The sequence below is a fragment of the Hylaeus volcanicus genome, chromosome 4 (genome assembly GCF_026283585.1).
Source record: "Hylaeus volcanicus isolate JK05 chromosome 4, UHH_iyHylVolc1.0_haploid, whole genome shotgun sequence".
Lineage (NCBI taxonomy): Eukaryota > Metazoa > Arthropoda > Insecta > Hymenoptera > Colletidae > Hylaeus > Hylaeus volcanicus.
The window spans coordinates 29206846-29227108 of record NC_071979.1 but is presented as its reverse complement, the minus strand read 5'-3'; the positions used below and the strand labels follow the sequence as shown (position 1 = coordinate 29227108).

Below are 20263 nucleotides of genomic sequence, written 5' to 3'. Positions count from 1 at the left end.
ATATCTCGTATTCAGTGTAAGTAGTGATTATATTGTATATTATACATATATACATCTATAGTAGGATTACAAAGAGGAAAAATTGTTCGTATGTAGCAAATAATCTCTGGAATTGATTAGCTGGGACGCTTGGGACGAATACAAATTTACAGAGTATCAACAGAGTATTCGTTTATTGAATTTTTTCTATAAGTACATGCCGCTTAATTACGTCAAATAACAATGCCAAAATGTCAACTACAGTAGCGACGCGTTTTCGAGATCTAATTAAACAAGTTGAAAGTTTTGTTCTCCACGAAGCATTTTATCAAGTTGCCGGCCTTCTCGCAATCGTCGGCGCCGGCTGTAATGATAGTCGATTTCATTTCATTTAACGCTGCAAACCATTATACTCTTGCATTTCTTTACTCACTGGTGTCTTTGCATTTACTAATGAGATCTTCGATGGCTTCTTTGGGAATGTCTGCAGGAGCCTCTTGTCTGACAACGTCTACGTTGATGGAACCATCCTCTTGTATCTAGAGTAATATTCAATTCTTATTGCTTTAGTATTTAAATATTTTGAATTTCTTTAATATTGTAACAGTTTAAAATTGTTTTACGTAACTTACAATTCCGATCTTCTTTAAAACGCAGGACATGTAACAATTGAATTTGCCGTTCTTTTCCGGTTCTTGGCCAATTATCATTTTCTTGATCGATTCTGTAAGATTTCGACAAATTTACCATCCGTGTCCCGATGTTAATTTTAACATCCCGCGTTAGTTTGGACTCAATTTTGGACCAAATTTTCACTCACCAGACTCGATACCGATCTCCGTCATGCAGTCATCAGCGAACTTGGACAGATCGGATTTTTGCTGCTCCGTAAGTTCTGCCTAAAACATACGAGCACGATTAGTGCAACATAAACGTCTGTACAAAATTATTGCAAATTATGTAGCGATTTAGAAAATGTATATTAGAAGGTTATTAGTTTCAGGATGAGGGTTCATTTCGTTTTAGAGCTTGGAAAAATGGAACATGAGTTATTCGTGATGATTAATATTTCAGTCGTTCTCAAACAAATAATGTTTAGGTCATCGAGCAATTGTTTATTTTTAGCGGTTCTCGTTTAATTTTGGTTTTTTTTTTGTGGTACCTCGACATGGTACTCAAATGAAAGAGGTTCTCACGTAGATTTCAAAAAAACCATGGGCTACCGGTGGTTCTCAAGACGAAGATTTGAGGAAAACTGAGGAGGCTGTAGATTGCAATTACGATTCCTTCTCACGCGAACTCTGGATTTTAATTGACCAATCAGTTATTTATTTATTCGTTACGTGCAGCGTTCGCGGTATTCCCAGTGCTGTCATAAACTTGCAATACAGTTGTCCGTGATTCGCGTGACTCATATTCGTTCGTTTTCTTATTCGTTCTTTTCTTGTAAATTGACATACATTGCAAACGAAATATTCGAACAGTGTTAAAGTTGAATAAAATTTCGACAATTTCAAAAATTCGATAATTGTCACGATTAACTCAAAAAAAAAAAAAATTTGGAAAACACATCGCGTTACAAATGTGATTTTATAATAAAGCCAGGCGAGGTAGAATGAAATCGAGTGAATAAAAGAAAATTACGAAAGTTACCAGGGCGCTGGCGACGAAGAGGACGAAGACGACGGCCACGGTCTTCATGGTTGCTGGGCGAGAAGCGAAGCGATTATGTTTCAGCGGGAACAATGAACAAGATCGAATGTCCGCCAGGATCTGAATGCTCGTGTTGTTAATCGGGAGTTCTTATAGGGCGAAGTGCAATTACAATTATCTTCAACTCGGCGCGCGTTCCTCGACTTCTCCTTCCACCGTGATGAATAATTATTACTTTATTCTTCAACAGGTACCAGATCTACCTTCGTGTATGACAAATTACTATAATATTCCGTAATTACGTGGTGGCCTATAGTAGGATGCAGGCGGACTCGTCAACCTTCTTAAATTTCCCATAACGTTCATTTCTTTCACCAACGAATAAAATACTTGCGATTATTGTCGGAAATTATTTGTCAAAGTTTTACAATATTCGAACGCTGGATGAGTTGTTTATATTAATTATTTACTTCGGTATTGAATTATTTTGATAGTCTCCGGCATGTTGGGAACAATGGAAAAATATGTCTAAATGAAATTGACATTGCTTTACGTCGTGATTTTATTTCCACGTCTGTTATCGATTTTATAGCATACGCACTGGAAATTCGATATAAAAATGATCGTTACAACAGTATCGGATGGCTTGACATTATCGATAGCCGTAAAGACGTCGTCGTTAAATCGATTTCTATAGGCACTTGTTAGTAGTAGCTTCAGCAAGGTCGGTTTAAAAAAAAAAATCAATTGCGCCCGTTTTATTAATGTGCAATACTCTCGAGTAATACGTCTTTCTTGTAATATTAATGCTTATTTGACATCCTTGATCAAAGTTTCCTGCTGAATGGACAAGAAACTGTTGTTTAAATATATATGAATATCGTCGATGGAATTATTACTATTGATTACATAAGTAATTGTTCAAACCTTCGCTCCACGGGGCAGCGCCATCTCGCGGTGAATAGGGTGAACTAAATTAGAAGTTTGGTCAGCGCCCTTATCGGGAAAACGCTCAAGTTTGTTTATATTAATATAAAAAATAAATATATCTAATAAAAAATTAGTAGACAAGCATTGTGATATTAAAATATGAATGAGAATTATTTTGCAACCCTTGAATCCTATATTATTTTTTTGAACAAACAAATGGCGCCATCGTACGTTAACAGGGGGAACTATTCGAGGACAAATTTGGGCGTTTTCCCGATAGAAGCGCTGACCAAACTTCGGATTTTAGTTCGCCCTATTCACCACCAGACGGCGATTAACATGAAAGAGAAGAGTTCTTCATAAATAATAAATGAAAGGAACTATTATTTTTTTTCTTTCTCTTAAATTATCGTTATTATTAAGAATTTTACTGGTGTGTCAAGCTTAGGGACATCGAGCTTTCGACACATTGTATCTCTTTCTTTCATATTTAATCGCATTTAAATATCAGGGGGTAAATAAATTTACTTTAAAGTAATCAGATTCTGTAGACGATTTATTTATTTACACTTTCTTTATTATTGATCAAGCAAGCAGCCTCGCGATTCATTGTTATAAATGGAATTGACAGTCTTTATGCACGATTCGATTGACATCCCTAATGTCCAAGAGCAACGCCAGTTATAAAGGTTATCGGTTGGTCGACATATAAATAATCGCGATTTGTTCAGCGTCTCTGCGAACGATGCTTTTTTTAATCGAATTTTATTTTTTCTTTCGTTGCGACTGTTGCGATCTGTGCAGTCGTAGGGGGGCTATCAATCTCTAAGGACATCATACTCGGTCAGAAGACTTTTTCAAGCTTATTGGAATGCTGTGCAACCACTTTGTTCAAATTCATGATTCTAAATTGAAACTGAAATTTTTTGGAATTCATAATTAGAAGGGATCATTCATAGGAAATTACAGAAATTTACAGGAATTCTTTGGAGGTCGTAGGAATTCATGAGAATTCATAGTAAATGGTTGGAACTCGAAGTACTTCATGGAAATTTACAGGAATTCGTTGGAGCTCGAAAAAATTTAGGAGAGTTCATAGGAATACGTTGGAACTCGAAGTAATTCGCGAGATATCGTTGAATTTAAATAAAATCGATTCTATCTTCGACCCCCCGTTTAATGAGTCAAGATTATGGAGAATCTTTCAAGCATACAAATGTTCACAATCATGGAAGTAGATAATGATATAACAGGTCAGGCGAGTGGAACAGATACGTGATAACCAATTTATTTATTTTCTTTATGTTTATTCAAACGTATTCAGAACTAGTAAAACAGACGGACGTCGAGTTCGGTTGATTATCATTCGAACTTATATCTGCAAGCGAGTTGCGGCAATCTCCGCACGAGAAGTAACAATCCTGTAATCCCAGATGATCTCCGTTGGTAATTTGTGCTTTAATTGAATACGCTGAAGGTCTTGTTCTCTATGAAACACGTCATCATGTTACCTCCCTTCTCGCAAGTATTGGCTCCGGCTGAAAGTACCGTATTCGTTAATTAATTAATACTATCGATACGACTAATAATCGTAACGTTGCACTTACTGGTGCCTCTGCACTTGTTGAGAACATCGTCGATCTGCTCCTTGGAAACTCCAGCTGGTGCCCTCTTCCTTGCCATTTCCTCGTTGAGAGTTCCGTCCTCGTCCATCTATTAACGAAATAAAAATTAAAATAAAAACTCTTGAACGTTGAGTTACAGGATAAACGCCTGAAAGATCCTACGCCACTTACAATTTTAACCTTCTTCAGGATGCAGGCGGAGAAGCAGTTCATTTTTTCGTTGGTCTTATCATAATTACCGTTCTTCGCGGCATCTACGACCTCTGGGGGTAACAGATAACGATTAATGCGATAACGATTTTTACGTCGTACCTTTACGAAAAGTATAGAGATGAAAAACGAGCCCAAACACGTCGCGCTATTTTTTGCCGGGAGTTATGCCAATCGCTTTCGACAAACTATAAGTCGAGTATAGTTAAAAATAATCCGAGGCATACCGTGTTTGGACTCATTTTAATTGGGGAAACTTCCCTGATCCATTCCCGACGTACTTGCGAAGAGTAACAATTTTTATTTTTATTTCCAAAACTTTGAAAGACAGGAAAACACATTTTATTCAACTTACGCGAATCGACGCCGGTTTCAGTGATGCACGCGTCCTTGTATTCCTTCAGTTTGGTTTTCTGTTCCTCCGACAGTGCCTAAATAGAAAAAAAAAAAATGCGAAAAAATCCGTGAATTTATTCGTACTCGTATTAATTCGTTACAGCTGCACTATTGCAAACAAAACGAGCGCCATTCGGTTAACTGTGTTGAAAAAGTTCGAAATTTACTTTCCTCTGCCCTCCAGTCTTATAAATACCATCTGACTTTATTTATTTGAAAAAAAATGTGCACTTTCTGTTTCCATTGTACAATCTAATCACTAATTCCAATGTGCGATACACGAAGCAAATATGAAGTTGCATGCAGCGTGCCTGTTGACTATGATTTTTTGAAAATTGGAAAATCGATACATTGGAAATTTAATATACAAAATTCTCGACTGTTACTAGGTGAAAGAACTGCGAAACAAAGACTAGCCATTATTAGGAAACTTTTCGTTCTTTCCGTTGGAGTTTCGAGAGTCCGTTCAAGGGCGAGTAAACAACGAGTGGAAGCCGTAGAAATTTACCATGGCACCGACGAGGCAGATGGCAGCGACGATAACGACGGTCTTCATGTTTATTCTGGAGCTGGTAATCGGGGGGTAAAGTCGGGCCAGATGTCAACTGAGAACTGAATGCACATCCAGTGTTCCTTGGCCGTTTTTATAGTTCGAGATTCGATCATCGCACACGCACGGACGTGTGTGTGTGTGTGTGTCGTGATTTCTCCTTCCATGGCTCGGGTACATCGATTGCTTCTTTCGTGGGCAATAGCGACCCGATACGCCTCTGGTAACGTACCATAACATTCGTCGGTTACATAATAACTCCAAAGATGCCGAAGAACACATCCGCCTTGACAAATTACCGTTACGGTTGTTCCTCTCTTTTCTTTTTCTATTTTTTTTTTCATTCCGAAGCGAAGGATCTTGGCCTTGAACCTTGTCTTGGACGGGCACGTTAAATTATTCGTATCAAAAAATAGTATCATAAAGGAGTTAGTTTTGTTGTTTATGTCGTGATAATTTCATATAGTATACCGTTATAACGAAAAGATGATTTAAACACTTGTGGTATTTGTATTTAATTAATAAAAACATCGGTGCTCATAGTTTAACAAGTAATGCAAGTAATACAAGTAAAGTTATAAAGAAAAGACAATTTAAACACCTTTGGCATTTTTATTTAATTAATAAAAACATCGGTGCTCATAGTTCAACAAGTAATACAATAGTACATACTATGTAACAATAATATAATAGTACCATTTATTTTACCGTTGATTAATTATGATAATCTGTCTCGGACAATTTTTACCGAAATATCGAATGACAACATTTCGGTATCGAGTAACTATCGTAAATGTTGAATCTGAACAGTTTGAGCAAACTCGTGTAAACAATTATAGTGCACGTTCGCGACGTTTTTCAGTATTATTTACATAATCGTAATCTATACGTCCTCGTCCAAAGTTGCCTGGACGTGTAACATGAAAATTAACCATGGAAATTATTTCTCGACTGCCTCGAGAATGCCTCTTGCGGTTTAAGAAACATAACAAACAACACTCGATCGAGATTCTTCTCGTCCCATTAAGCAATGGTAGTTAGCTAGTTAGCATTTAATCGACTGCTGCTCGTGAAATCAAAAACATTTACTTTAACCTTTCCGAGAAAGGGTCGAAGTGGTCAAATAAATTGCTTGCATCGATTTAAATGTAAAAATAATAATAAATAACTCTGTTGGTCATTTTCACAAGACAGCTGCAATTCAGCAGCTTACTTGTTGCGCTTATTTCCGATAATAGCACAACGGGACACAAATATAAACTTTGATAACGCCATGTTAACTGTTACAGTATGTTATGACAAGTCATAGTAAATGTGATGAACGAAACTTTCGCGTCAAAATGGAGAAAAAGAGCAAAATGCAAATAAGAAACACAATATTAATAAAAACAAAAAATGTATATACAACACAGGTACGATTTATTAAAATTCAAAGAAAAATTTCACGCATGCCGAAAAAATTTATTATCCCACAATTTTATTTTGAATTATCGGAACGTCCCGTAGTAGTTATCGGAGTGATCGGTCATCCAACTTCGTTCGAATCGAGATCATCCAAATTCCTAGAATTCGAGCCAGTCGAGTAAACTTCGTCTCGTCATGCTTTTTCAGCAGAAAAAAGAACGAGAGAAAAGTCGAAAAGGAGACGGGTTCGTTCGAAGGTGGCCCGAGGCGATCATGAATAATTTATCAAAACCGACGAATCCCGTGTTATTGTCATCTACGTACGCATCGATCGAATTTCAACTCTGGATCTGAAAACCGCCGCACGTGATTTCTTTCTGTGCTTCCCCTCTACCTGTGCGCGCGCGCGCACGAAGGTCACGGTGATGTTAGTAACATTATACTCGCGGTGAAGGATCGTCGATGATTTTACAAAGTCAATTATGCGATTTAATTAGGCGTGCTCACGGTGCAAGTAGAAGTTATTACGCCGGCAACACTGTTAATCAACGTAAACTATTATCATTAGTTCCATCTATCGTTATTACCTTTATTACTATTATTATTACTAGAATGCAGATCTTTATGCATTTATAGGAAATTTGAATGTCCATGATACTACAAAATGCAAACAATATGCAAGAATATAAAAAAGATTGAAATTAAAGTTTATGTTACAATATTTGCAGAATAAAATAAATTCCTATTTAGGTTAAATTTTTGTAGGCACGTTTGCGAAGATTTTATTTATTTAGTCTAATTATTCTAATTATTATTAATTATTACCATTGTTACTTTCAAACCTCTTTATTTTCCAGGCACATGTATAGGACATCGTATAGGGTCGACGTATAGATTTTTGCTAAGGATTTTGTTATCTCTTTTTCTATGTATCTATACATTCTTCGACTTGTGAATAACAGAAATAGAAATTGACAACTCGAGTCACGCAATGGATGTTGATCGATTGATGAAAGACAAGATTTCGTAGTATCTAATCATCGACTCAAACAGTTATATTATGAAAGAATGAATGCGTTCTTTAGTCGTAGGAATTATAAACAATACGTTGAAATTAACGTTAATATTTATGACGGCGTCAAGAACAATTTATTTTGTGTATCATGAATCACTGAAGGGATGGAACGATGAGGTTATGTACAGATGAATATCCCTGTTGAGATCCCTCTCGAGAGGTGCCAATTGTTACCTACGGTTGGCATGCCTGTAAATCACATGTCCCAGTGACTCATGGCTCGCTACATATTCAACGAAACCATTTGAAAGGAATTACCGCCGTCTCTCATTAACGTGGTAATGATTATCATTGGCATGATTTTCAACGCGGATTGTGTTTCATTTAAAGATCTATAGCTCGATAAGTACGCTGGAGATAATTTATGATAGACTACCGACGCGCTCGTATATAATCGACTGCAAATTATGTTGCACTTGAAAAAATTGTCTGCCTTATATGTATAGCAGACTCGATTAAAGAAGATTTAAATTGATCACGTTTCCGTGTAATTTTCCGTTTAACGGAAATTATTTTTAAAGAAGAATATCAAAGACACACTTTAAATTAAAATTTGTGTATAGGGAACCATAGGTATTTCTCTGCATTATAAAATAATACTAACATATGTTAAATATATATTTAATATATATTAAATTTATATTTAATAACAATATCAGGCGAAGTCAGATATGAAAAAGAAATTATAGAAACCGAAACAAATTTACGTAATGCTACAAAAATAAGCATTAATAATATGACGATAATGTCGTAAAAAGAACGAGATAATAGTTTTAGTAAATAATGCATTTTTCTTTGTACACATTCGAAGATAACAATAAACACAGAGCTACAAAATCTCTTACTTGTGACCTTGCGTCACCTCGACTATATCACGCGCTCTTGAATCCCCCTAAAAAATATACTTTCAAATATTCCAAGAAAAAATGTTACAAGAAAGTTGTGCAGAAGTAACGCTAACAAACCCGAAAGAAAACCGTATAGACCATCGTAGTAAATCTGATATTCGATTGTTTTCTTCTCGTGGAGCACTGCGGAATGAAATTAAGCAAGGTTTGCTCTAAGAAGTATTGATCTCAAGATTAAAAATTCGTGAAACGTTTCGATGAAAAAAATTCACGCAGTCGGCGCTGGAGAGTGCTGGCATCCAGCGTCGAGACGCCGAACCACTCGATGCGATAGGAAGCATGCATTGCAATACTATGCAGCAGTGACACATGCACCAATACACATAAGTAGTTACAGTTATCGTTACGCCAGGGAATATTAAATTAGTTCTGTGTAGTATGAAAGTACAACTGCCACATTGCCTTACAAAACATGGGAGATAAAGGTAACGAATCATTAAAAAATCCTGCTATTGCCATCTCGATCATCGCGAGGTTATTTTATCGCGGTTAAGATCCATCATCTTTGACCGCATTTTCCAGACTATTCGTAGGTTATCGAAGCTAGACTCACACGAACCTATTAACCTTTCGAACGAACAACAATCGCGTTCGGAAAAAATCCTGAAAAAATCGTATCTCGATGCATTTTCTAAGACCGGTTTGTCGCTGGTGTGTTAGGTTAGGTTCGTATCTGGGTCATTTGAAAGCGCGCCACTTCGAACTTGTCAGCTATCGAACTTTGCATTCTTCGTTCCCAACAGACACTTCGATTTTTCGTCGTTTTCCCGCGTTCGCGTTGTTTCCATGATACTCCACACGTTCGATCGTACTATACTACGATTCCAACTCTGTGCGTACGCGACCCAGAACTGATCTAATCAGCGATTGTATTTTTATCAATTTTATTGCTACGATTCAATTTTATCAATTTCGTAATAGTTACTATTTCATTTTCGTTACTGATATGTTTTAATTTACAGTGAAGGATTCTTGCGAAAAGTATACGTTTTCTTTTTTAATTATATTTCGAATAATCATATATATTCGACAGTTATAAAGTTCATAGTACGCGAAAAACATTTTGGCGGGACACCATCAACTAATGCGGCCCAGTGGCGCCATTAACTAATGCAATCTAAAGTCGTCGTATACCCTTGAGCCTGGCCTGCTTATATGAACATCGATATACTTCTCTTAGCTGCTTCAGCGTATACAATTCCGCGTAACGATATTAAATATTTAGGTCGATCTTCAATTATCTATTACAGGGTGTCCCAAAAATGTTGTAACAGCTTGGAAGGGGTGGTTCGGCAGGTGATTTGAAACAACTTTTTCCTTAGCGAAAATGTTGTCCGAGGCTACGTTGAGGAGATATTAACGGAAAACATTGACCAATCAGAGCGCGAGTATGCCGATGGAGCGCTCGCGGTAGCGTATGAGCCCAGCCGCTTAGCACGTTAGCCTTCGCTACCACGGCCGCTCCGACAGTATCCACGCGCTCTGATTGGTCAGTGTTTTCCGTTAATATCTCCTCAACGAAGTCTCGAGCAACATTTTCGCTAAGGAAAAAGTTGTTTCAAATCACCTCCCGAACCACCCCTTTCAAGGACTTCCAACATTTTTGGACCACCCTGTATTTATTTTCCTCGAGTAGAAGATACGCGTGATTACTCAAAAAAAATAAAAAAAAATAAAAAATCACAAACGTACAACACATTTATAAAACTTGATTTTTTCCGACTGACGTTTGAAACCTCGTCAAATACGCCTACGTGCAATAAGTATCGACTAACGCGATTCCTTATAAGTCATTATTTCTGTTTGTGTCGGTGTAATTTACTTTCTATCGGTACAGCCATAATAACAAGGTTTCTATTGAATTATCACGATGATACGATACATATAGTAAGGACAAAGTACAACGACACGAGTATGTGCGTACTCGCGTTGAAAGATTATGATGTTAATGCTTATGTTTGCAACTGATATGTTACTCTCTAGATCTAGATAGAAACGTGAAGCAATTATCAGTGAATTAGAAAGTACAACGAGGAGATAATCGAGATCAACAGCGAAACCTTGATAATTATTGTGTTCTTGAACAAGTAAATTGTACGAATCTGTTTTATCATTTTTAATCGTACCACGGGCAATATTTACAAAATCATCAAGAAGACTCGAGAGATAATATTAAACAAAATTTTCAAAATTTCGAAATTATTTCAAACTACAATAATAACGGAACTTCTGTAGAATGTTTATTTATTACGAAATTTGTATTAGAAAAACGTGGATACTGGAAATATAACCAAAAAAATAATAGATATTTTTTACAAAGATATTAAGTATCTTTATTTACTATGTATAAAAACAAAATGTGTTCAGATATGTGTGGACTATAGAATCGACCCAAATATTTAATGTTGTCAATCTGATACTAGCAAGAAAGTACCAAAATAAAATTGTACACATTCTACTTCAAAATCTCATTCAATCGTCCAGTAAAACTACCGCGATGAGAATTTACGGTCTGGCTTCTAGCTCGACACATGACAACAATTGAATTCTCGTGACGATAGAGATTTCAACTGACACAAATCACTTCGCTTGATTTCTAAACTAGAGGAGACTAATCGTAAATCGTGTTTAGGAGCTCTCAACGAAACCGTATAATCTATAATCGCGAAAATCTTAGGACAACAAACCGATCGATAATATAGGTGTTCTCTCTATGCTCAAATTAAATCTTTACGATTCAAGTTAACAAAAATTGCTGTCCCGAGCAATTCGTAGAATAGAGAAAGTATTTTCAATTAAAAATAATATTACCACGTGTCTTTTATAATAAAATTTCTTACGTTTATCGTGACGAACGCGTTTAAACATTGTTGCATAAAATTGTAAAGAGATCTCAGAGTAGTTTGATGATAGGAGAAAAGTCGAAGTTATAATATAGTACTTTTCAAGCTCGCGATATGAGTATATTTATTTACTGACTAAATATGTTTAGAGCATCACGTGCACTTCAGTGGGGGAAGCGGCCTTGGGAAAGACAATAATATTATGATACAACCCCAGCGACACGGACAAATAGATGTTCATCTTGGATTCTTGCAGCTTCATCACAGGTTGCATCGCTATAATTTCTTTTTTAATTAATTCTAATTGTTCGCGTCATAATGTACTATGTTCTTTTTTCAGGTACCACGTGGACTTCTCCGTCCCATGGAATCTATGTGTACATGGCGATGGGAAGACACTAGCCCCTGCCATAGTCACTGGAAATCACAATCCTAATTGTCACATTGTTGATTTGGGACAAGAGAAGGATGGCCTGAGGTACGATACATTTCTTTCTTACACAGTGTACAGTCGATTGTATCTTTTTGTATTTGATCTCCTTTTTTCTGTAACAGGTTGAAGGTGGCGCTGCTGGCGTACAAAGAGAAGATCCTGAAGGAGGAGGTGGAGATAATGTGTTGCAAGGCAGGAACGCCGCTAAAAATCCAATTGAACGCGCGTGTCTTGGGGAAAGACAAGGGCACCCCGTTGCTGAGGAACGGTATACGCAGTATCGGAGTGGAGAGACCGGACGAAGATGAGGTCTCCGAGTAGATCTCGCTGATACGTTACTGTAGCTCGAATATCTAAGAGTCGAGTGTTTTTTCCACAGGTGCTGGGTATGAAACTGAGAGCATCCCTGAGCATGCCAAGCCGACAGAATCTTTGAACAGAAAGCTAGTGTCCTGGTTCACGAAGAACGTCACACGTTCCGGGTTAACGACGAAGAATCTCTCAAGAGATGAAACCAGAGCACGAGAACGTTTCTCATTTCGAACGTTGAACGTGTAATTCTTCAGAGAATCGCGGCGACTAATGGATCTTGGTGATCGCTATTTTAGTAGACATATGATATCGAATGCACGTGTCTTAACTTTTAAACGTAGGAAACCACATATGACAAACCAAGAAGAAGAAAAAATGAACATAATCTACTTCACCCCTTAAAATTGCACGTCGTAACTTTCAAAGTACACAACGTTCAGTGACGAGCTTCTCTCGAGTTTGTTGCGTTGGCCTAGCGTAGACCAACGCTGGGACTCTCTCCTCTTGCGTCGATTTTACGGAGACGATGGCATTTCGGCGCAAGAAGCTAAAGTGTTCCTTCAATTAGCCTTTCTCGAAGGATCGCAGCCGGGTATATGTAATTACGAGTAACTGCTAAGTGCCACATTTGCCTACTGTTATCTTCTCCAACGAGTACGTATCACGCAATGCCTATAAAGTTTACTACACCTTTTAATAATCACTGTCAATCTACCTGTAATAAGTGAGATTGTATTTTATTATCGTTTTACATCGAACGTAGGCTTTAAAACATTCAATCAAAACGAACGAACTATACGAACGACGACGCTATTTTCTAGTTCCTCGCTAAGCTAAAAACGAATTATTAAAAACGAACGACTTCAACGAAAAATCAAACGTCTTGTGTTCCGTCAATTGCCCTGCGTTAAACCCAGTCCATGATTAATATGCAGAGGGTAAACCGACACATCCGGATCCTCAGAGTCGAGGATACCTTTAAACTTGATATAATCTGCTGGACAAAAAGTTAATTAGCCAATTAAACTCTCGCAACTACAATGAAGTTACTTTCTCCGTTACGTTGAATTAGATCTTTATCTTTTCGTCGAGCAGAAACAAAACTTGGACCTTGCTAAGGATAGAGGTCACCTTGTTAGCGTCAGCACCGAAAACTTGACTTTTTCATGGGAATGCCGGTGGGTCCGTCGACGAATTCGCAGATATTGAAGCCAAGCTTGGCCAGAGGATGACAATTGCTTTTGGGATTGCCCCACTTGCCCCTGAAAGTCATCCAAGTCGGTAGAATGCCATTGTCCTCTTTCAGAAGCATTTCCATCTTCTTCCACGTCGGCCAAGCCGTACCGAAGCCGCTTTCGTCGTACAAGCGGGGTAACCTGACGAATTTGTGTTTTCCTGGCGCTGTCCAGAGTCCGTGAGATCCACGAGCGCTGAACAGTATCGGGTGCGAACCGCCAGCGGTGAAAACTCTTTCTGGGAAGATGGGCTTTTGAAAGATCCCTTTGCGCGTCTCTTGACTTTCGTAAACGAAGGTACCACTTCGTAGATCGTATCTGTAGAACGCTCCAGCGTCGTGGGCGGACACGTACATCGCTGAAGGGTGACTGGCATCCTAAATTAAAACAGGAAAAGGTGTTAAAGCTATACGTTATTCCGCTATCGTACTACGCTACGTTCAGCATGACTAAATGTCCAGGTAAACATAACAACGATTGAGTCTGATAGGTATAATAGTATCAACTTGAAGAGTGACACGTGGCTCTTCTACCTTGAAATAAAGACTCATGTGTTCCCAATCGCCCACGTGACTGCCATACTCTTTGAGGATTCCAAGGCACATTCCGCCTACAGTGGGTATCGGCCAGCTACCAAAAAATCCGAGATCCAGAACACAGACTGCCTTTCCCTCGCTGAACGGATAGAACATCCAATAGGTCACGTGAAAGCGCAGCTTCCGGGACCTGTTCCCTTTTTTCTTCTTTTTTTCGAAATCTACGGTTTTCTGCAAGCAGTTACATAAACAAGTTGAGAAATTGAAGAGAATTAAATTAATTAGTGGATTTCATTAGACTTTTCAGCTTCTATTTCAAGGGTTAGGTCCACTTTATAGGTATAAATTATTAGGTTGTCCCGAAAGTTTCTTTCGCGAGTTGCACACAATTATTTTATATGGTGTTTATATACATAAATAGACGATCTAATTTCATTGATATTCATGTTGTAACAGTAATGGAGCAAAATGTAATCGTGCACAATTCAGTAACGTAACATAAAACATAAAATATTGTGCATGTATTACTTATTAATAAAGCGAAAGAAACTTTTGGGACAACCTAATATTATGGTAACATAAAACAAGTTTTCGCTCAGTTTGAAACAGAGATAAGTAAACAGGATCACGTGATTAGACTCTCATTGGTTACATCGAGGGATATGTACCTCCGCGCCAAGTTTAGAGTCGCTCTTCCAAACTTTCCCCGGGAGATCGTTGGTCAAGATCATCGACGACCCAAAATCATCCACCACGAGCGCATTTCGCGAGTGTATCATCACCTCGCTCCCTTTCTTCCATAATTTCTTCTCTTCTCTCGCCGCCGTTGATTTTATCGCGTCCTTGGAAGCCTCCAAAGGATTGAGGCAATTCTTGATCACAGCGTAGACAGGCACCGAATCCGCTGGCTTCCGACCGTACAAGAAGGAGGATCGATTCCTTAACAACGTTTCTACGAATCGACCACCCATTATCTTCCGTTAAGAGATAACATTTAAATACATATACGTTACAATGTATCATTTACCTACGTCGATACTGGTACGAAGGTAGTCATCGTCGGTTTGCATGTTGTCTAGGAACTCGGGTACCCCGAGAGGCAGAAACTGTTCTCCAGGTGCCAGCCATACCAGTGGGGCCCAGTCTCGTACTAATCTTTTTGCTGTAATTAATAATTACCACGATAATGTTGCATATATCTTTTGCTTTGATAACAAATATTGATCACGAATTGAAAAAAAAAACATGGGCCATTCAAGGGCCCATTCCCTCGATACGTCTTCATTTATAGGTTAGACCAATAGGGGCAATAGGTTGCTTCGAATTAATATCTGATACTTGCAATCTTCTCGTCTACGTGAACCGATTATCTAATTATCCTTCGAGGAGTACGTAAATCTTGGACGCAGAGGTTAATGGGAGAGAAACGCAGGGATCAGGCGCCACATACGTCGATTATGGGCAACGACGCCAACGTTTGCCGACAATAACATAATATGTTTATTACAGAACCTGTTCATTCGCAGTTCTCGTTTCGGTATGTGGTACATGGATTTAGGTAGAAAAAACAAACAGCCTAGAGAGGTTCTACTTTCATTGCATCTGGACTCGGTAAGGTTATCGAATGATGGGTCTGTGTGCGCATCGTCCCACACTATCCCACATTCACCCACATGCAGATGCATCTCGAACCTGGTTCAGGTAAGAGTCATAACCTCGTTATGTGCTCGATAGCAGTCGAAACAACTTTCGAGTTTATTTTACACCCAAACTCTTCGATGTCCCGTAGCATTCCGTTCTCAAAATTCCGAGACGATAAGATTTCTGTCGGTTATTATTTAATAATAAATTAAAGGCTCGCGTGAAAAATAGAGAAAGAATACAAACGATACGTATCATTGGAACCTTCAGGCCTTCAAACCTGTAATTTCTAAATTTCATAATGAGGGACTACTTTCACTATTGTTATCCACGTGTACGTCTAATTGTTATGTACAACTCATAAAGCATTACTATATTCGGGGTTACGACGCGTTATCCATTATGCTTCCGCAATTAACCTCTCCAAGTATACAGGGTGTCCCAAAAATGTTGGAAGTCGTTGAAAGAGGTGGTTCGGGAGGTAATTTGAAACAACTTTTTCCTTAGCGAAAATGTTGTCCGAGGCTTCGTTGAGGAGATATTAACAAAAAACTCTGACCAATCAGAGCGCGAGGATGCCGGTGGAGCGCCCGCGGTAGGCGTGGCTACGCGCTAGGCGGCCGCGCTCATACGCTATCGCGAGCGCTCCACCGGCATCCTCGCGCTCTGATTGGTCAGTGTTTTCCGTTAATATCTCCTCAACGAAGCCTCGGACAACATTTTCGCTAAGGAAAAAGTTGTTTCAAATCACCTCCCGAACCACCCCTTTCAAGGTGTTACAACATTTTTGGGACATCCTGTATATCTTTTCCTTCCGAGTTAACCCTTCTATCCACTCGAAAGTCGAACGCTTTTCGTTTCGCAACAATTACTACTAGAAATCGAAAGCGATGGTAGAAATTATCCGATTTACTTCACGATTTGTAAAAAGATGTAACGTATTTGTAAAAAGATTCTTATCTTTAAAAAATTATTTTCCTGAATCGAAATCGATTCGTGATGTATCCGTCTTTATTAATCATTTTTAAACGTAGTGTGGGTGTCGTAAGCGATTCACGGTATACAAAGTTACTGTTACACTATTAAATTCACCGTGACTCGACTTTCTCTTCCGTAAATTTTATACTGTCAAGGACGTTCGCTGTATCGTGTTCGAAAACTTTAGTGTTGCTTCGTTAAAACACGATACGGTAAAAATTATAAACAATAATTTGCAATTATCGTAATCAAAGAAAAGATTAAGATACTTTCGCAACGATCATTCGAATATGTTTATAAAAATACCATCGGTTTAAGTTCAATCATGTATTTTATTTTTTTTTTTTCATATAAAAGCATAGTCTAATTTACATTTTTGATAATACATTTCATACGCTACTGTGAAAGCTGTCGATTTATCGGTTCAAACATCACATTTTCCACTTCACTCTTTGCGGACAGGGGTTTAAATATTTCAGACAACTTTTACCATTTTGGACGCTGGTCGGAAAATTCTTGACATTTCCTTAACAAATAGATAACAATTAATTCTCTGCGATTTGTATAGTCTCAAATGTCCGTCCGCAAAGGATTGATACTTAGAAGCTAAGTGAAGCACTTCCATACAAATTTGTCGTTCGTTTGAAAGTGATTTTAATTTGATGTCATAATCCTACGTACTATAATAGATGAACTTGAATAAAATTTCGATAATACAAACGAAGTACTACCCTGACATTCATTAAAAGCTAATTTATGAAAGGCATAAGTGAATCAGGAGCCACTTATCGAGAATTTGAACTTTCTTAAAATTACCGATTTCGTAAACTTAAAGTATTTATACAATTTCGTGTGAATGACAAACTGAAAACAGTTACATGACACATCGGTCTTTTTTTTTTTTTTGTATTAATTTATTATCACCGCAAACAGTATACCGTTTCTTCTTGAAAACTTGTAACACAACACATCATTAAAATCTAAAGTTTCATTCAAACTGTATAATTACCCAACCTGGTAATAGGAAATTAGTATTATAAATAATGCATCGTAAAAATATGCATTTAATAGTAAGCATGATATGTAATAGCATAACGAATAAACTGTAAATAACTTATTTATACTTATTTATACTATGCTTAAGCGGTTGGTATTGCAATACACGAAAGAATGAAAATCACAAAATGTATCTTTTAATAAATATATAGAATTTTTGTCTGGGCTATTATTATTACCTCGCTGTATTTCTTCCATCGAGTATACAGTACTTTGCAGAAGTATGTGAATGCTTCTGAATCAAATATTTCGTACCGCAAACAACGAAGTTATTATAATTGTCAGGAACACACAGGTGTCAAGGTTATACATGTTTAAGTTTCGATGATTGAAATTTTATTTAGTTGTTAATTAAAAAAATATATATATATCCATGGATATAAACTATACTTACGAAACATTTTTTGGAAACTTTAACTATACAAAGAGTAGAAAAGTATTTGAATGATTAATTATTCACAACATATTTATAGAGTAATTGAGATTTATCATTTTGTTGGTCCACTGTGAGCATTTATCACATATTGAAAGTATCATTTCCTACTGTGTATCATTTTTCAGTAACAGTATACCTTACATTATTTCAAACCTTCACGTTCGTTATTTTACCGCTTCGTTCAAACTCGTAAGAAAATTATTTAATTTCCTGTCAATTCCTGTGTTGATCTTTGGTGCTATCGATCGCTACTAAAGCAATGTTTAATGGAAAATTTTATCATTCAAATACTTTTGCAACATTTGTGCAAACAATGTTTTGAAGAAATGGTTTGTAAAGATTATTTACATTGTCAGATGTTTTTTGAATTTAACCTGGCACTTATATGCGACTGCTTATAATAAAAGTGATCTAATGTTCGTATTGCAACTTAACAGTTTTGAACTTTAAATGTTTACTTTGAAAACATCTGAGTACTTTCATAAGCCACTGTATATATTCAATGTTTTATTTTGCCATGTTTTACGAATTTGTACTATAACATTCTTTCTATTATTACTTTTGATGTAATACAATAAAAGGGATGAAATATTAAAAAATTATTATCTATAAAACATACATGTACACATTTGAGTATTTCCAGAGGGCTATAATAGTTACACTTCCTTTAATTAGAAATGCATTATAAATTTTATATGAAAACGTTATTAAATTTACGCGTGCAAAAATGATTCCATGAATATTGTCCTACACGAATTGCTTATAAGGTGAAAGAAAAATTTTATGAATTGTATATAAATTACGAAATCTTTACTATGCACTGCATTATTTGAAACACTACAGTAATACCAAACTATAATATACAGCGTACTGTACAGTTATTTCTTATGAGCTTGAAAACAGTATATAGTTCGTTAAATCAATAGTATAATACATACAACCCTATAAAACATGTTATGTCGAAAAGATAAGGCATGCAACAAGATTGCTTCTCAAAAATTTTGTCTCAACCAAAGAGCAACAAAGAATTTCACCTTACATAGAATGGAAAGTGGCAGTCCTTTCATTTAACATTTCAAGTTTAAACAATTATTTCATACTTCAAGTACAATCGACTCTGATCAAAGATGTTCAAAACAAATTCAACTACAGTACAAATACACTTTCTAGTATGTATATTGTAACCTCAACAAAAACATAGTGAAATTAATGAAAATATTGTTCGTATCAATTTTGTCACTTGTATAAAACGGGACCTCTGCAATTTGGGCACAATCGCTGTAAAATATCTCAAATATAATGCACTAGTAAAAATGAAACAGAATATTTTGTTTGTTGCATTGTTTGCATCTGTGTAAATCCACAGTAACATTGTTATATTCATATAATATACAACTTACTCGCGATGCTGCTTGCATCCATTGGTCTATACACTCCTTATGGAATACATGACCACATGGCTGTAATGGAAATTTTTTTGCTTGTATTAATGTATCTAAACAAATGGAACAAGTGGAATCCTCTGTACGCCGACGACGGGAACGATTACTGAAAACAGAAAAAGGGTATCGCAGTGGAATCAAGCAAAACTTTTAATGAATATCAACTGAGCTTTTACTCACTTGCGATCATAAGGGGACCACCTATTGGTAGGTTCGTAGCAAGTATTCGTATTTGTACTTCTGTGGCCATTATTATGTGGTTCCTGATTTTCTGTTTCTCCACTTGTGAACATATAATACAAGGCAGTGGCTATAGTAATACCGAGAAGAAAAACTACACCCGGATGCGCCATTTCTTGTCATTGACGATTAAAATAGCTATAGGGCACTTATAAACAAATTCAACAAACGAAAGTCAAATATCAAGTTTGTTCGACTTACGGCGCTATCTGCTATGTAAGATTATTTACGTATGTATGTGTATACAGGGTGTTCTAAAAATGTCCCCGCGGACGCTCCACCAGCATGCTCGCGATCTGATTGGTCGGGGTTTTCTGTTAATATCTCGCCGCGGACAACATTTTCGCATTGAGCTCTATCCTAACGTTAGGATAGAGCTCG

At 37.0% G+C, this 20263-nt stretch overlaps 5 protein-coding genes across 7 annotated transcripts; 1 reads left to right on the top strand and 4 right to left on the bottom strand.

The window, feature by feature from the left end:
• Nucleotides 1–156: 156 nt before the first annotated feature.
• On the bottom strand, nucleotides 157–1793 carry LOC128874921 (general odorant-binding protein 56d-like). 2 transcript variants are annotated; one of them, XM_054120089.1, is made up of 5 exons: nucleotides 1633–1793; nucleotides 800–878; nucleotides 612–703; nucleotides 413–518; nucleotides 157–376 (listed from the first exon to the last, which is right to left on the bottom strand). In XM_054120089.1, the coding sequence occupies exons 1-5, from the start codon at nucleotides 1678–1680 to the stop codon at nucleotides 264–266; spliced, it is 438 nt and encodes a 145-aa protein (XP_053976064.1). In that variant the 5' UTR covers nucleotides 1681–1793; the 3' UTR covers nucleotides 157–263. The 2 variants fall into 2 exon arrangements, with proteins under 2 accessions (XP_053976064.1, XP_053976065.1); XM_054120090.1 differs by having other exon boundaries at nucleotides 157–343.
• Nucleotides 1794–3834: 2041 nt separating this feature from the next.
• LOC128875004 (general odorant-binding protein 56d-like) lies at nucleotides 3835–5460 on the bottom strand. The gene is made up of 5 exons (XM_054120278.1): nucleotides 5302–5460; nucleotides 4753–4828; nucleotides 4359–4450; nucleotides 4170–4275; nucleotides 3835–4100 (listed from the first exon to the last, which is right to left on the bottom strand). The coding sequence occupies exons 1-5, from the start codon at nucleotides 5347–5349 to the stop codon at nucleotides 4021–4023; spliced, it is 402 nt and encodes a 133-aa protein (XP_053976253.1). The 5' UTR covers nucleotides 5350–5460; the 3' UTR covers nucleotides 3835–4020.
• On the top strand, nucleotides 5410–13178 carry LOC128875003 (UPF0687 protein C20orf27 homolog). 2 transcript variants are annotated; one of them, XM_054120276.1, is made up of 5 exons: nucleotides 5410–5566; nucleotides 11723–11840; nucleotides 11914–12051; nucleotides 12129–12315; nucleotides 12386–13178. In XM_054120276.1, the coding sequence occupies exons 1-5, from the start codon at nucleotides 5410–5412 to the stop codon at nucleotides 12440–12442; spliced, it is 657 nt and encodes a 218-aa protein (XP_053976251.1). In that variant the 3' UTR covers nucleotides 12443–13178. The 2 variants fall into 2 exon arrangements, with proteins under 2 accessions (XP_053976251.1, XP_053976252.1); XM_054120277.1 differs by lacking the exon at nucleotides 5410–5566 and adding an exon at nucleotides 8975–9155 and having other exon boundaries at nucleotides 12386–13171.
• Nucleotides 13179–13414: 236 nt separating this feature from the next.
• On the bottom strand, nucleotides 13415–15639 carry LOC128875516 (uncharacterized). The gene is made up of 5 exons (XM_054121149.1): nucleotides 15540–15639; nucleotides 15117–15251; nucleotides 14758–15041; nucleotides 14087–14320; nucleotides 13415–13930 (listed from the first exon to the last, which is right to left on the bottom strand). Exons 1-5 carry the CDS (start codon nucleotides 15637–15639, stop codon nucleotides 13460–13462), a joined length of 1224 nt encoding a protein of 407 aa, XP_053977124.1. The 3' UTR covers nucleotides 13415–13459.
• A 1381-nt stretch (nucleotides 15640–17020) lies between these two features.
• LOC128875065 (uncharacterized) lies at nucleotides 17021–20131 on the bottom strand. The gene is made up of 2 exons (XM_054120389.1): nucleotides 19823–20131; nucleotides 17021–19748 (listed from the first exon to the last, which is right to left on the bottom strand). The coding sequence occupies exons 1-2, from the start codon at nucleotides 19993–19995 to the stop codon at nucleotides 19505–19507; spliced, it is 417 nt and encodes a 138-aa protein (XP_053976364.1). The 5' UTR covers nucleotides 19996–20131; the 3' UTR covers nucleotides 17021–19504.
• Nucleotides 20132–20263: the final 132 nt, after the last annotated feature.